General features: G+C 50.2%; 1 protein-coding gene across 3 annotated transcripts in view; it reads right to left on the reverse strand.

Moving 5' to 3' along the window:
- Positions 1 to 8,862, reverse strand: part of TRAM2 (translocation associated membrane protein 2) — a 74,801-nt gene extending 65,939 nt beyond the window's left edge. For 2 of the 3 annotated variants that reach the window (XM_032647496.1, XM_032647494.1), the window contains exon 1: positions 8,621 to 8,862. In XM_032647496.1, coding sequence (XP_032503387.1) covers positions 8,621 to 8,740 — 120 coding nt within the window. In that variant the 5' untranslated portion in view covers positions 8,741 to 8,862. The remainder of the gene's footprint in view (positions 1 to 8,620) is intronic. The other variant, XM_032647497.1, reaches the window with a different exon arrangement.
- Between the last annotated feature and the right edge of the window lie 8,438 nt (positions 8,863 to 17,300).

Raw genomic sequence — 17,300 nt, forward strand, 5'->3', positions numbered from 1 at the left:
CTGATGCATCTCCTCACAACATCTCTCCCCCTCCAGTACTGGTGTTAATTCCCTCTCATAATTTCGAGGCAGAAAGCATGCTCGTGGGTAGAGGAGCTGCAGGCCTTGCAGATGGAGTGGGAGTGTTATCAGCTGGCTGGGCAATGCCATAAGCACGCTGCTGTAGGTGTGGGGTTGGGGGGTGTTTCACACTCTAGGCTCACCCTACTGACCGAAATAAACCGGCCCCTAGGGGCGCAAGGGGTGGCGGGAATGAGCGGGTCCCTGAACGTGCACACACGCTCCAGCCAGGGCCCCGGACCACCCTGAGCACCAGCGCGACGAACGCTGAGCGGGCAGGGCAGGCGCTGGCCGTGCTGCCCAGGACAGAGACCTCTTCTAGCTCTTCCCGGGTCCCCTGTCAGCCTGGGAGGGGCCACACGGCCTCTGACTCCGAAGTCACAGACAGAGCCCACCCCCTCTCCCATCCCAGGTGATTCCTTTCTAACATATGGGTTTTCTCCTCCCTCACCACTGGTTCCACTAAGCTCCATGACATGTCAAACCCAAATTCAGGCTAGACTTCAACTCAAATAAGGAATGAAACCAAAAGCAGTTGAGACCACTACCTCAACTTCAGAAGGTAGTGGAGGGCAACGTTTTTCTCATTAACCCTGAATCCGTGTGGCTGTGGGGAAGGTGCTCCTTCAACTGGAGTGTTACCCGTATGTCCCGGCCCTGTTCTGCATCAGCATCTCAGGAAGGCATGACTGAGACGCAGAGCAACTGACACTCGCAGGAAGCAGCGGGGCCCAGACTGGAGAAGGGGCCGCACAGCTACTTAGGGGCAGAGGCCCCGGGGCCCAGTCCTCACCCCTCCACTGCACAGCTCCCTGCCCGGGCTCTGTCGCGGGGACCCTGGAAGAGGAGCTCGTGCCCGCACGTCACGCCAAACCAGAGACCAAACTGCAATTACAGAAAAGAAAAAATCAGCGATCCCTCATTCCTTTCCACCTCCACCCCCTCTTCCAAACAGCAGTCACCAAATCCATACAAACAAGTTATTCCCTGCCCATCGAGGTCAAAAGCTGACCCAGTACAAAGTCGGAGAGCAAACCAAACACTCTGAACTCCAGAAGTGTTGGGTCTGAAAAGCCCCATCCCGTCCCAAGTCCCGAGGAAGAAGTTCCTCGGAGAGGAGATCCTTCTCTGCAGGGCATCGTGAAGGGACGCCGCGACTTCCCGCAGGACTCCAGGAATCATGGAGCGAAGGCCTGCCTATCCTGGGATCGCTCCTCCAGGTCAGGAGCCCCCAGACTGCCCTTAACCCTCAGGAAAGGAGCTGATAATACATCCCCTGTCACCTCTCACCCCAAAGCCATGTTCTCACTGACTCTCAATGCTATCTTTTCGAAGATGCCAGCACTGCGCTTGGGCATGCACAACAGACCAGAAACACCTGTTAACTAACCAGTGAGGTCGCGGGCTTTCCTCAAAGCAAGGGGGCAGAGGTTAACAGAGCAGGGAGCCACGGAAGTCATCATTAAAAAGTCTCTTTTTAAAGTTCTCCGTGAAAACAGAGCGTATCTGCACCTTTATGATAAAGACGAAAGAACAAACTGATTAAACTAATGATACTCTGTCTGTAAAACTTAAGGAGCTTTATTAAGAAACCCTCTTCAAAGGCAGGACAACTGAGGCTCTGAGGATGATGTCCTTTCTCACCTCAGGTGCGACTCTCACCCCCACTAACCCAAAAGGCACATCACAGATCCCGCTGGGATTTGATGTTGGAAATCTTAAGAAACCCTACGGAAGAGTTCTCTGAACCTCAAGCAAGGTTCCAATCAATGAAGGCCTCCGAGTGCCAGAAATCACACCTTGCACACACATACACACTCGCTGCCTTTGGTCAGTTCACTCATCCGCAAGGCTGTGACACATGAGATGCCCAGGAGTCACCGCCATGCTTGTCTTCTGCCTGCTGACCACTCAGGGTGTTGGGTCTCTAGTCAATAAACTCCCCCCTCCACCAACGGCAATGGCTTGAGGGTGAGGCCCAATGATCTGTAAGTTGCACCTGCCACTTTCATCAAGTTCAAGACCTCACTTCTATCCACAAACAGTCGATCAGCTTTAAGCTACCACATCGTGACCTCCTTGAAGACAGGGACCCCACCTGGTTCATCTGCATTGCATTCCCAGAGCTCCACACAAGCACACGGCAGGCACCCAGTCCGCAAACAGCTGCCGACTAAACGAACGCAGCACATTTAGGAAGGATCTGTCCATTTCAAGGCTTCTGCACACACAATGACATTCAAAGGCAGCGTCGGGAAAGCCAGTGAGCAGATGTGTAAAAATGCACTGGGCTTGAGTCAGATGACGTGGGTTCAAGCCCCAAGTTTACCAGAAATTCACTCTGCTGTCCTGGGCAAATCACCCAACCTCTGGGGTCTTATTTTCCTTTTCTGTAAACATAGTAGATGATAGTCTAGGTTTCCCTTTAGCCCTTAGACTTGTAAAACGTGAAGATGTGCCCTTGAGCTACGGCCATGATATTCACTTGATGATACGGGCCGTGAAGATATAGCAGCCAGAAGCAGCCACTCTCACGCAGATGTGGGCTAACAGCAGACAGTAACTTTAACAGGAGGTAAAGCCTCTGCCCACTCGCCCACGGTCACACGTGATACACACATTTGGGTCACTCTCTGGAGTCTTTCAGGGAGTCACTGCAAATGGCAACGACTCTTCCAGACAGAAAAGCTTCCAAGTGGAACAGTGACCCGCAGACATTACTTCCAGGTAATAAACAGATTCCACTCAGACAGAGAAAAATAAAGCGGCCTGTGGCTACATTCTCTAGACACCCCATTGGTGGAAGCATCGGGGCTGAGCTCTAAATATGAGCCAGACGTGGCTGACTTCTTGTTTTGGCTCCAACTCTAACTCGGAGCGGATGGTCCTTGGCCAAGTCTCTCCTCTAGAAGCCAGGCTCTGGATGGGTATGACAACCCCCATAAACCATCCAGATTACAGGGTGAGGCTAGTAAAGCATTTCACAGATGCAAAATGCTGCCAACCCCTCGAGACAGATGAGGGGAGCTGTCAAGAGGCAACGTGGCTCGGGCAGAGAGCCACAGAGCAGCGGCTCACCTAACCCTGCGTGCCCCCAAATTCCCTCCAGGGGCCTCCCAGTCCCCCACTCACAATCGGGCTCCGTTCCTTCACGCAGGAAAGCTGTGTGAACCTACACTGTCCAGGAGACCTGCCTGCAGAGCTCTTCAAACTGCAACGTCAACTCCCAATGTTAACCAGTGGTGACTAAGCTGGGCTGGGTTTCCTTCCACTGGGGACACGTGAGACATTGAGGTAAGTCAAGGCAAAGCAACAGGCTGTGTGAGAGACAAAGGTCTGCTCGGGAAATGAGACGGGCTGTGTCAGGAGCCGTGGCAGTAGCTTTACTGTTTTCTTTTCCCTTTTTTTGCCCCCTTTTCTTTAACCATTAGGTACCAATGGACACCAGATACACAGTGCTGGATGAAAAGGTTAAGAGATCGTATCAGTAAAGTTTCCCACCAAAGCTTGCTAATAGCACTCTGGCTGATTAGAAAGCACTTCTGTAGTTTGGGAACTCTAATCCGCTCTTATCAACCCTCCAGCTTAGGCATGTATCAGGGTGGGAACGGGAGATATATCAGCTCTGCCACAGACTGATTTCTGGGGCCCCTGCCCACGACGAAGCAGATCAGAAAGGAGCTCATGCCTGCCAGAGTGAAGTTTTCTCCATAGCAACACATGCGACTCTGCAAACAGGCAGGACTAGACCGGGCCGGACAGTGCCCCCAGGAAGCAGCGGCCGAGGGTGCAGACAACAGAGGGAGCAAGAGGAAAGTGGCACCGACGGAGCTGGCGGGGCAGCTGACAGCGGCAGCTGTGAGACCCTCCAGCACCCCCAGCCCACCTTCCAATAAGACGGATGGCAGAGGGACAACAGATGTTCTCTGTGGGGAGCAGGGGAAAGAGGCACCCAGGGCAGAGTGATCGCCCGCTTTGGAGCAGACAGCTGGCACTGGAGAACTTGGGGGAAAGGTCTCATGGAAAAAACAGGTCCTATCTAAACTGAAATTCAAGCCAGGCTGATAGCGGAAGGTGTTCTCACACACCCAGCCATGACGCCAATAACAGGGGCCACCAGCGTGGCTGAGACCGTCAATTAAGCGCCCGTGGGCCAGGCCCAGTGCGGGACATCTGTACCTTCATCGTGCTGTGAGGGTTAAAAACTCACTCACTGATAAACACCACCTTTCTGGATGTCACATTTTTGCCAAAAGAAGAAACGGGGATCACCGAGGTGCCCTTACATCCCACAGGACAGGGTTACTTACACTTGAGGCTGGACCAGGAGGTACACTAGTTCCAAATCTCTGCTCTTTTGTTCAGATCACTGAAATGCGGGTAAAAATCCAACCACAGAACAAGGGCACCTAAGAGACTAAGTGGCCCTTCTCGGCTTCCCCTGACTCATTTCTCCAGAACGCCACTGATGAGCCACGTCAGAGGCTGGAGAGGAAGATGCGTAAGTCAGGAACTGTAACAGCTGGCAGAAGAACATCTTCAAAAGCGATCAGGAATTAAAATAAAAGCGACATCTGCCCTCAGATGTACATCTGTGCCACGTGCACGGCTCTTTGTAATAACAGAATGTAAGCAGAGCTGTCTTATAGCACTAATGCTAAGGGGCAGGACCAGCAGCCTCCCTTCAGGTTGTGATGTCTGCAGGGATGCCTGGGAGGATGGGCACTGGTGCCACGGAACCCGTGTCCTGCCAGGTCGTGACACAACGGGCTCCCACTGTGCACGCTGCAAACACATCACCCCGACAAGCTGACCGTGGTGCCAGCAACCGGGAAGAAGGCAGTTCCTGGAGAAAAGGCGGCTCCACCACATCTGCCTCCAGAACAATTAAAAAGCAAAAACCAACCAACACCCCCAAAGTTTTCTGGGCCCTGAATTCTTAACGTCATCACAGACCAAACAGGAACCCAACCTCCAAATGACGGGCCCAGAATTTCAGAACCATTTCCGTGCCGCAGAGCCAGCAGCGCCTGCAAATGAGCTTTGCAACAAACAGAAGAAGTCTGTCTCGAAATGACATTTTGTAGGTAATGTACAAGTGGCTTCCTCTCTGCTGGATGTGCCCCCTTGTTCTCATTCTCTGTTCTCGCTAATGAGCGCCTTTTCCTCTCTCTTCCCCCTGCCTGTTTCAGTTTGAAACGTGGCACTGTGGCACCAAAGGAACAGGACATTGGAAAGGGAAAGGAGAGGGGAGGCGGCTTTCAAATCTGACACACACCCCACTGGCTGCCCACACCCTGAAGGCCGCTCCGGCCGGGCTCCACCTCAGACAGGCCTGAAGGACCAAAGCGTGGAGTAGAAATCCCCCTTGCACCACCTCTCCCCAGCAGAGTCAAGAAAGAGAAAGCTGGAAGGGAAGGAGGGGGGAAAATAAAGCTCCACATTCCTGACATTTTTTAGCCAAGTGCTGTGGCTGCACAGAACAGCTCTATTCCAAACAGCCCGCAGGATGGAAAGAAAACCTGGGCTCAGGGGGAAGAGCCTGCCCCTGGCCTCGGAAATGGGAGAAGGGACCTCAGGAGGGTTCAAAACTGAACCAAACAGAGGTGGGAGGGCAACCCTTTCATGTGTGTTCCCCAAAGGAAGTGATCCCAAGGGAAGGAACTTGGAGTCATCATCTCCCAGGGGACAGAACTAAAGTCCTGGGGTTCCTGCGGGGGAACGAAAGCCCCTCTGAACGCTGGTAAGCTGACCAGTGAGTTGGGGAAGGGGCGAGGCAGGGAAGAAGTGGAGACCAGTTAAGATGCAAGGGCCAGGCTGTGGCTGGCTGGGGTGGGGGAAGAGGGCCCCAGCTCATTGGCAGAGGCTGGGCAGGGGACCCCAGAGGGAGAAGTAGCCAGGAGACTCGCTCTTTGTGGGAAGAATTATAATTGAGTTTTCCTGATTCAGCTTCTGAATGAAGGCATCCTAGCCCTGCCCAAGTTAGAAACCCAAAAGCCTGCCGTCCTCTCTCCCTGCCTTCCCCTCCCCTTTCCATCTCCTTCCGTCCTCACTCCTAAGAAAAAGTGAGTCGTGTTAAGTGCTGGCCTGCCCCCCACCATCTGCATCCCTATATACACACACACATACACACCACCCCTCCAGGGAAGAACCCAGATGGCCCTGAGTGATAGCTTGTAAGTCCCTGGCCGGTTTACCCCAACGATGAGGATGCCCACATGTGTTTCTCTGAGGTCCTGCTCTCATCTGGTAGGGAGAGCAGAGTTCCAGAAATCTGAGTCCCCCCGGCAGATACCTGTCTCTTTGGAGAGTCAGTTGGTAGGTACAGACAATGAAGACCTACTGTGTGCCTAGTGCAGAACACACGTGATTCATAAGGGAGGTCTGGACACGGCCCTCCTCCTCCCAGACCAGCCTGCACCGACCCACAACGTACCTCCAGTGCACCTTCCTGAGGAGACAACCTGTCCTGTACGTACAGATGCCGCGGGGCGAAGGTTCTACCAGAAGAGGGTGGTGGGACAGGGAGCCGTGAGGCAGGCATTTCAGCCCTGGCCGTTTCCACACTCCCCAGTCCAATCCCAAAAGGGGGAGGAGGGCAGGGCAGTTTTTTCAGGGTTTTTTTTCCCACCCTGGGCCTTCCTCTTGTCATGTACTGGAATTAAGGGCTCCTAGCACTTTCCACCTCCCATGGACGGCCAGGTTTAACCAACAGGACTTTCCACCAGACCAGAGGCAGCGAGGGAAGGAGGTACCGAGCTCAAATACTCGGCAGCTCTTTTTGAGCAAAGGTAAAAGCAGGTAGAGCCGCCATCCTTAATGAATGCCAGACACACAGCAGAGAGACCCACCAGGCTATGCAAGAGACGTCGCTGGCTGTGAGGGCTACAGCTGTCACGTGTCTTTCCAACCACACCCTCCAAGTCTGGTGACAAGGCACTGGGAGGCCTCTTAGAATGGAGGACAGCAAGGAGACACTGAGAGCACTGGCTGGACCAAACAAATTTTCTCCTATCCCGCTAAGCTATTATGATCAACAATAACAGGGTTTCAGGAGCAAACGACCTGATTTCACATTGGTAGAACCTGTTATGGCTTTTGCTGCTCACATGATCTCAGTTAAACCTCACAATAACGCTGTAAGGAAGACAGTTTTTACTCATCTGTAATGATGGGGAAACTGAGGCTGCATCTGTTTTTTATTTCGTCAAATTAGTGACAGAGCAGGGACCGTGACACCGGGACTACCATGGCTTGACAAAGCCCTCGCCGCCGATACATCACGAGAGCTGTCGGGGTGGGTGGAAGGAGTAAAGGAGGCCTGCAGACCCTGAAGCCCAGCCAAGGACACATGCAGACATCCAACGCTGATTCAGCCACCACAAGAATGTCCCCAGCTTGAGGGCAGCTTCACTGACCAAGCAGGGCCCTTGTCATCCTTAGAGAGGAGATAGGGAACCCAGAGACTGAGGGACACAGAAGAGGTAATTAGCCACGCCAGGAATCTTCCATCTTCAAGGCAATTTATAGAGAGTTACAGCTTCCTAACCCATTCCTGAGAATGCAGATAAGCTGCCCACGAAGTGTCACTCACATATCTGACCCTTGAGACAAGACAGACCACAGCAAGTCCTATACTCAGCGTTTGCCAGTTCTCCCTACTTGTGAATATCACATTTTTCTGGCTGTTGGGAGTAGGGAATCCTTCCCATCAGCCCCCTTGGATTCTGACCCCATTCGGGCTTACTAAAACTCCCTGCTCTATGAGGCCTGCCCCAGCTGTCCTGAGCAGGACCCCGTCATCTCCCCCTACCCGAATAGCTTTTAGAGAATCACCTTTCCCCTAAAAGCAGAGGGTATCCCTGGCCCGCGCCTTGCTCCTGTCACAGGAGAAGCTCTGGGTCCACCACAGATGGATCTGAATGAACAGTTCACAGAGTGAAACAGGGTTTATGAAAACTGGCCTTTTGGGCAAGAGTTAAAAAAAAAAAGGGGGGGTGGGGAGGGTGGCGGGAGGACGGCAGAAGTGCACTGCTGGGATGGGGCCAGGGCCACACGTGAACACCCCGAGTCTGGCCCAGAGCGGAGGATGCAAAAGACCCCGAAAATCAAGTGGGAGGAGGAAGAGGGCCGGGGTCCCTCCCACTGGAAAAGCCCAGAGGAGCTAGCAGCCACGGCTTGGGAAGGGGAGTTGTGCAATGACTGCGGGTCTGGAAGTCTCCGGGCTTGGCTCCCGGACACCAAAAAGGAACCCGCGCTGGGCGGGCCGGGTGGCAGCTCTGCGGTTGGTTCGAGGCCAGGCTGAGGATTCGGGGCTGCAGGGAGAGCTGCAGGGTACGGTAGGTGCCCCAAAGGGCGGCAGGGCAGGCGGGCACGGCGCGGAGCTGGCGGCGGTGTCTGGGCTGACTAGGAGGCCGAGGGGCGCACAGTGCACAAAGCCGGGGGTGCGGGGGACCGACACGGCGGCCGGGCGCCTAGGCGCAGACGCGGACCCCGGAGACCCGCAGGGGGACGCCGGGCGGCGCGCGAGAGGGGCGCTCACCGCCCCGCTGTCGCTCACCTCGAACATAAGCCCGATGAGGACGCAGAGCACCAGGCAGAAGCCGATGTCCGCATGGTTGTGGATGACGAACTCCTGGCTGAAGAGCGGGTAACTTTTCGTCCTCCGGCGGAAAGCCATGGCAGCGGGCGCGCACGGCCGGCGGGGCCCGCACCCGGCGCTCACCAGCCGCCGCGCAAACTTCTCGAGCCCAGGCCCACTCCGCCCGCCGGCCCGCCGCCCTCTCGCCCTCCCGCCGCCGGCCCAGCGCCCAACAACTTCTGGGGCCCGCCCCCTTCCTCCGCCCGCCCCCGCCCCCGGCGCAGCCCCCTCGCCGCCCGCGGCCCGCACTCGGTGCGCCTGGCTCGCTCGGGCCCCGCCCCCGCGCGCTTAACCCTTTCGCCGCCGGGGAGGCGAGGGGGCGGGGCCGGGGCCGGGGCGGGGCCGGAGGGCGGTGCGCCAGCCTGGGTTCCCCTTGCCCGGCGCTCGCGCCCCGCCGCGTTCTCCCGGCCGGGAGCTGGCAGAGGGGCTTAAGGACGCACGGCCCTACCCGGACAGGAAGTGGCCCCGGGTTTCCCACTCCTCGGCGGCCGCTCCTTCCTCTGCGGGAAGGGAAGGGCCGCGGAGGCCGCGGGCTGGCCGCGGGCTGGGCAGCTCAGCTCGGTGCTTCCGGAGGTGCGGGCCGTGGCCTTGGGGGGCTGAGAGCCGCTCAGGTTCGGTGCTGGCCGGCATCCTCGTTGGCCACAGCGGCCTGCATGGATGATAATGAATGGACGGTTAACCAAGTATTCACTGAGAGCTAGAGAGGGTTAGGCACGGTTCAGGTTGCTGGGAATATGCAGCAAAGACCCTGCCCTCGGGGAGCTTGCTTTCCAATGGGCGGGAATGGATGGATCGGTGCAGTTGTGCTCTCTTAACTTTTGAGAACTTTGTGCTACTATAAATTAGTTTTACACGTTTTACCCGAAGTCTACCTTCGATGTTAATTGATCCGAAAAAGTGGAAGAATAAACACTGAAGAAGAAAAGAACTTTCTCATTGAAAGTTTCTGTTTAATATTAAGTTTTAAAAGTACTCGTGGAGGGCTTCCCTGGTGGTGCAGCGGTTGAGAATTCGCCTGCCAATTCAGGGGACGCAGGTTCGAGCCCTGGTCCCGGAAGATCCCGCGGAACAGCTGGGCCCTGGGCCCGTGCGTCACGGCTGCTGAGCCTGCACTGTGGAGCTCCCAAGCCACGACTACTGAAGCCCGGGAGCCTGGAGCCTGTGCTCCGCAACAAGAGAAGGCACCGCAGTGAGGGACCTGAGTGCCCGAACGAAGAGTGGCCCCCACTCTCCGCAACTGGAGAAAGCCCGTGCACAGCGACGAAGATCCAATGTAGCCTAAAATAAATAAAATAAAAAAAAAAAAAACTACTCATGGAGGACAAAAGGTATTTTTCATAAATTAAATTGGCAAATATTGGATTTAGTCCTACCAGTAATGAAGGAGTCAACTAATCACTTTCCAGAGGTACAAAATGAGAAAAGAACTATTTAATTCCTAGTTCCTTTTTTATTAGGTCCACAGCTATTTCACTTCTAAGTAAATACAATTTCTTAGAAATGGCACAGTGTATGAAATGTGATTGAGTCTGGACTTATCTGGAGTTCTGAGATAAATTTTCCATCTTAAGTTTCTTGACTCCAGTATTTAGTCTTTGGTCTCTAATTCCTTTATCTGACATAAGGAAATGAGAAAGTAATGCCTATATCGGACTAAAGCTAATTTAACTTCAAGACTGACCTTTCTTAAAGTTGGACCTTAATCTCGTGAGGAATAGAAAGATCCAGAACTCTGGAACATCTCAATTTTCCATCTGTGAAAAGGTGTTCAAATCTTCAAACTGCAGCCATATCTATTAGGTTGAACCCTATGAAACTGACTTCTTTATAGGTCAAAACCAGAACACCAGCATTTCAGATGGTTCAACCTAATAGTCCCCTTGTGTTTCCACATGACCATTTGTAGAGGATGTGGTGGTGGGAATTTCTTGCAAAGGTGGGATGCTAAAAAAAAAAGAAAAAGGTGGGATGTTGCTATCCCCTTAACATTAAGAGTTTAGTTGGGAAGTCCTGGGACATAGTTATGTACTAGAACCTCCACATTTATAAATGAGAAACATGAAATAAAGGGGATGACTTAGGGCTCATACTGATGACTGCCAGCTCCAGACCCTTCCAAATATAATTGAACAACTAGACACGGGGTTCTTAGCTGTATGATTTAATATTTCATTACCTTGAAACCCCAAGGAGGAAGTCCTAGATGCCTACTTCATCCATCGCAACCACCTCTTAAGTCCTAGTTTCAAGACCTTCAACCCCAAATGGATCTCTTCCCAACCCCTCTCATGCAATCGGTCATGGAGTCCCATGAATTCTTACCTCAGAATCTCTCCCACCAACTCTCACCTCCACCACCCTTCACAGGGCCCACACAAATTACCCATGGTTACACTGCCTCCAGTATCTCCCCCCCTTCGACACATCTTTCCATTAGAAACATCTACTGAGCACCTACTAAGTGCCAGATGCTGTGCTAGTTACTGAAGACAAAGATAGGACAACCCCTGTTGGTGGTTTTAAAATATGTCCTCAAGTTCTTTGATATTCCAACCTTCAAGAGATAGCAATTAATTCCCCTCTTCCCCTTGAGCATGGGCTGGATTTAGTGGCTCACTTTTAGCAAATAGAATAAGTTATGGTGTGTGACTTCCAAGACTAGGTCATAAAGGCATTTTGTTTTTCTCCTTTCTCTCTTGTCTTGATCACTTGCTCTGGGGAAAGTGGGCTGCCATGTTGCGAGGATACTCAAGCAGCTTTAGGGAGAGGTCCACATGGACAGGAACCAGGACCTCCAGCCAACAGCCAGTGCTAACTTGCCAGGCTTCTGCATGAGCCATTTTGGAAGCAGATCCTCCAGCCCCGGTCAAGCTTTCAGATGACCACAGCCCTGCTGACCTCTCGACTGCAACCTCATGAGAGACCCCCTAGCCAGAGCCAGGCAGGTAGCCACTCCCAAATTCCTGACACACAGCAGCTGTGAGCTAATAAATATCTGCTGTTTTAGGTCACTGAATCTTGTTGTCACTGGTTATGCAGCAAGAGGTATGCTGGAGCTTACAATCTATTAGAAGAGACAGAGACATCATTACAATTCAGTGTGATGATGGTGACTCTAAGAACAACTTGAAATACATACCCTATGAGTGCAAAGAAAAGGTAACTTAATTCCGTCTGGGGTAATGGGAAGAGGACATTTGGGCTGGACCTTTATCTGGTAGGATCTTACTGATAGAGAATGCAGGAGCGGGGTGGGAGATGAATTTTGGAGGCTTAAGATGGAGCTAGGTTGTAACAGGTTTCAAATGCCATGATAAAGAACTGTGACTTTCAGTGTATCATAAATACCTTACAATTTTATTTGTCAATTATACCTCAATAAAGCTGAAAAAAATTTTTAAAGAATTGTGACTTTATTCTGCAAACAATGGGAATTTTTTAAGCAGGACCAAATCTGTCTTTAAAGAGAGAACCATCAGGAATGTGAAAGATTGTTTTGATTTAAAAAGAGTAGTATCTTGGGCTTCCCTGGTGGCGCAGTGGTTGAGAGTCCACCTGCCGATGCAGGGGACGCTGGTTTGTGCCCCGGTCCGGGAAGATCCCACATGCCGCGGAGCAGCTGGGCCCGTGAGCCATGGCCGCTGAGCCTGCGCGTCTGGAGCCTGTGCTCCGCAACGGAAGAGGCCACAACAGTGAGAGGCCCGCGTACCGCAGAAAAAAAAAAAGTAAAAAGAGTGGTATCAGGAAGACCATTTGAGAAACTATTAGAACAGCCCAGTTAAAAACAAAGCAAAACAAAACAAACCCCTTCTCAAAGAATAGTGGCGATAAGAATAAAAGAGAGGTGAATTATTTCAGGGACAATTGTACGGGTTAATTAATTGGATTTGGCGATTGCTTTAATATATGATGTATAGGAGTTGGAGGAGTCAAAACTTTAGGCTACAATGACATAAATGATGGTGGGACCATTAAAAAACATATATGGGGACTTCCCTGGTGGCACAGCGGTTAAGAATCTGCCTGCCAATGCAGGAGACATGGGTTCGAGCCCTGGTCTGGGAAGATCCCACATGCCATGGGGCAACTAAGCCCGTGTGCCACAGCTACTGAGCCTGCGCTCTACAGCCCGCAAGCCACAACTACTGAAGCCCTCGTGCCTAGAGCCCGTGCTCCGCAACAAGAGAAGCCACCGCAATGAGAAGCCCGCGCACCACACAAAGGGTAGCCCCTGCTCTCCACAACTAGAAAAAACTCACGTGCGGCAATGAAGACCCAACACAGCCATAAATAAATAAATAAATAAATAAATAAAATTTAAAAAAAAAACACGTATATGGAACAACAGAGAAAGAACAGTCATAAGCGAGGAGAAGCTGGCCTCAGCTTTGCACAAGCTGAGCCTGAGGAGTCTCAGGATGTTCAAATCGACGCTTTGACAGGTCAGTTGGAAACCACTGGACTGGATTAAGGGAGAGAAAGTCAGAATTAAAGGTATTTGTGGAAAAAAAAAAAAAAAGGTATTTGTGCTTCATCTGCAAGGGGACTGTGGAAGCCATGAGGTTAACTAAGTGTTCCCAGGAGAGTGTGCTGAGTGAGGAAAAGCCCGAGGTCAGCAGAATCTGAGGGACCCCCAACTCCGAGAAGGGGGGAGAAGGAAAAGGAAAGGGGGGCGGGTTGAGGAAGCCATAACGCAAGCATTTCACCAGGGCAGGTTAAACCAGGCAGGATAAGAGGATGAAGCCCCTAGGTGCTGGCATTACGGCCTTTGAGGGCCCACTCTTTTAAAAAAAATTTTTTTAATTGAAGTATAGTTGATTTACAATGTTTCAGGCATACAGCAAAGTGATTCAGTTATATATATATATACATATATACTTTTTCAGATTCTTTTCCATCATAGGTTATTACACGACATTGAATATAGTTCCCTGTCCCATACAGTAGGGCCTTGTTTTTTATCTATTTTATATATAGTAGCATGTATCTGTTAATCCCACATCCCTAATATATCCCTGCTCCCCCTTTCCCCTTCAGTAACCGTAAGTTTGTTTCTATGTCTGTGAGTCTATTTCTGTTTTGTAAAGAAGTTCATTTGTATCATTTTTTTAGATTCCACATATAAGTGATATCATATGATATTTGTCTTTCTCTGTCTGACTTCCTTCACTCAGTATGATAATCTCTAGGTCCATTCATGTTGCCGCAAGTGGCATTATTTCATTCTTTTTTATGACTGAGTAATATTCCATTGTGTGTATATACAACATCTTCTTTATCCATTCATCTGTCGATGGACATTTAGGCTGCTTCCACGTCTTGGCTATTGTAAACAGCACTGCAATGAACATTGGGGTGTATGTATCCTTTCCAACCATGTTTTTCTCCAGATATATGCCCAGGGCTGGGATTGCTGGATCATATGGTAACTCTATTTCCAGTTTTTTAAGGAACCTCCATACTGTTCTCCACAGTGGCTGTATCAATTTACATTCCCACCAACACTGTAGGAGAGTTCTGAGGGCCCACTCTTAATTGGACATTGGAGGAGGCATAGTTAACAGTGGGTAGAGGATGAGAAAAGGTGAGAAAATAGTCTATTCTTTTAAGAAGTTTGGTGAGAACAAGGGAAATGGATAGTGTCTTAGGAGATACAGAAGATCCAAGGAAGGATCTTTATTTTTTAAGATCAGAGCATATTTGGAGACAGAGAAAAAACACTCAGGAGAGAGAGAGGGAAATACTTAAAATACTAGAAATATGGGAGATCATGGATGAAACCAAGGAGGAGGCATGAGGGTCACTCCTCTGAGGCTGGGGCAACAACCTAAGGTGGGTGAATCTATAGTTAGGTCTGGACGTGGAGGAGATAATAACCTTTCATGTTTATATTGTGCTTTACAGTTACCCTGTGAGGGAGGAAAGACAGTGATTACCAACCCCTTCTTATAGCTGTTCTGAGACTCATGAAAGACAAAGGGCCACATAATTAGCAGGTAGCTGAAACAGGACTCAGACTAGAGATCCGCACAGGGTCCCCTCTGCCCACCCAAACTGGAGCCTTTCAGGCTTCCTAGAGCATGGCACTGATCAAGTAAGCACCATCTGTCTCTCCCCACCTGTCCCATCATGGCAGCTGATAATTCTGAAACCAATGCTTAACTAAATTGGAGTAGTCCCCCTTTCCAGAACAGACCCTGCAGTTTCCAATCTTTGTGTCTTTGTTCCTCTCACAAGGCCCTTGTGCTATGTCCCTTTGCCTATAAGGTAACTATCCTTGAAGATAAAGGGTGTGTACCTCTTCCTTCACAAAGCTGTCTTCAGGGCACTTAGGCTGGAGGGGTCACATAGCACCTGGGCACACCTCTCAGGTAGCAGCAAGTTCTCCTGCAATCAGTGGATTTTTCTATGAGTTTTACACACCCTTCGGATGGTGTCACCTTTTAGGGCAGGAATCTAGCCATTCGCTCTCATATTCCATCAGCACCAAACACAATAATCCCACGTGGTGTGTTCTCACTGAGTGTTGTTTTAGTGAATAAATGATTGAAAGAGAGATGCTGTTGCCATGGCCGGTATAAGAGTGACCACTAACCCCAGGAAATGGAAAATGTCTTTTCTCATATAACAAGAAGTCCTGAATTAGTTCATTCCCAGGGGTAAGTGATTCATCCAAACCTGCATTCTCACTGTCCTGCCACTTTGCCACTCTGTGTTTGCTTTTGTCTCAGACTTGTCCCTCATGGTTACAAAGGGGCTGCAACAGCTCCAGGCATTCTATCTTTCATACAACAAGACCCAAAATTCAGACAAGAAAGAGGGGGGCATTTTGAAGAGTGAAGAAAACTTTCCCAGAAATCCCAGACTTTCCCCTCATGCCTCATTGGCCAGAAATGCATCACATGCCCATTCCTAAACCAGTCATTGGCAAGGTGAGTGGAACTGACATGACTAGATTAACCTCACCAGGAAGGCATCCTCAGAGGAGCTGAGGAGACTTTCAGCCTGCTTTGAAGATCCTGACTAGGTCCTGGCAAGAAAAAAGGTGGGGAACTAGTATGGAGCAGGCATCCAGAGCACCTGCACCATAATTTCTGTCAGGGCTTTTTACTCTATATATTTTCACCTCTTTTCCTCAAGGGACTCATGGCACTCTTGCCCAAAATGAGTCTTGCTTTCTGGTTTCCGTACAGTAGACACATGAGCTTTGCAAATGGCACACACCTACCAGTCACTGTTGAAGTGTCTCGCTGATGGAGCTGCAGCTTGACAAAGTGTAGTGTTGGTGCTCCGACGGTCCAGCATGTCATATCAGGCACAACATTCTTGCCTCTGATACCACAGTGGTTTAGTGGAATCAGTGGTATACTAAGGTCAGGGCAGTGGAAGCAGTCAGCCCTGGGGGCACGCATGAAGGCGTTGCACGATCTATAAAGAATTTTAAAACAATGATAAACCTCTAAAGGCAATGTGGTATCCTGGATTTAACCCTGGAACAGAAAAAGGACATTAGTGAAAACATGGCTGAAATCCCAACAAAGTCTGTAGTTTGGTTAATAGTATGGTACCAATGTTAATTTCTGTGTTTTGAAAAATGTACCGTGGTTACATAAGCTGAGTGAAAGGTTTATGAGGACTCTCCATAATAATTTTGCAACTCTCACGTAAATCCAAAATTATTTCAAAGTTAGAAACAAATTTTAAATGACAAAAGTGACTAAAATTCTTTGTTTTTTAATTACCACCATGGCAATTCTAAACAATGTTAGAGGTAAAAATACTTCCCCAAATCTTTTGGTCTAAATTCTAAACAATTGTTGTTGCTGTTGAGTTTTAATAATATGTATGTAAATTTCGACCTTGCCCATTTTTACTATTTATCTTTTAATAAACACTGCATCCTACATGAAAGTTAATTCTAGTAACTCTCATATATACAGCCGACTCCTAATACACAGGGCCTCAGATGCACATATTTGTTTCCAGTAAGTTCATACCCATCTGGAATCAGCCTCGCTCGTTTCCAGCACAGCCAGGTCTCCAGTGTGACAGAAGCTTGGGTTTGAACCACAAATTGGAAACAAACAATGATAACAGTGATTTTATAGATGAAGAAACAGAACTTGTTACTTTAATTCTGTCATTCTTTGTGGCCACTGGCAGCTCTTATTTTTGTTTAAAATGTAAAGCAGTTAGACAACAGTAACAGAGTACAAAATGCCTGCTTCCCACACTCACTCACCTTCGGCAGTTAGGCGGTAACTCAGAAAAACCAAGTCGCTTGTCCAGTGGCAGCAAGTGACTCAGTGGCGGAGTAAGACATGGGAACCAGGACTCCTGACCTCTCAGGGCTCTAACCACTGCCCCCTATTTCCTCTTTCCAAGTCTCATTCAGCTGGAGACAGACTTATTCCAGACGACTAATGAGTGTGCCACCTGACATTCAGAAGGGAAGTGGGGGGCATTTTTAAAAAGAGACACAACTCAAATTAACATTAGAAATGAGTACATTTCTGGGGACTTCCCTGGCGATGCAGTGGTTAAGACTCCGTTCTTCCAATGCAGGGGGTGTGGGTTTGATCCCTGGTTGGGGAACTAA

This window comes from Phocoena sinus, chromosome 11, assembly GCF_008692025.1.
Source record: "Phocoena sinus isolate mPhoSin1 chromosome 11, mPhoSin1.pri, whole genome shotgun sequence".
Taxonomy (NCBI): domain Eukaryota; kingdom Metazoa; phylum Chordata; class Mammalia; order Artiodactyla; family Phocoenidae; genus Phocoena; species Phocoena sinus.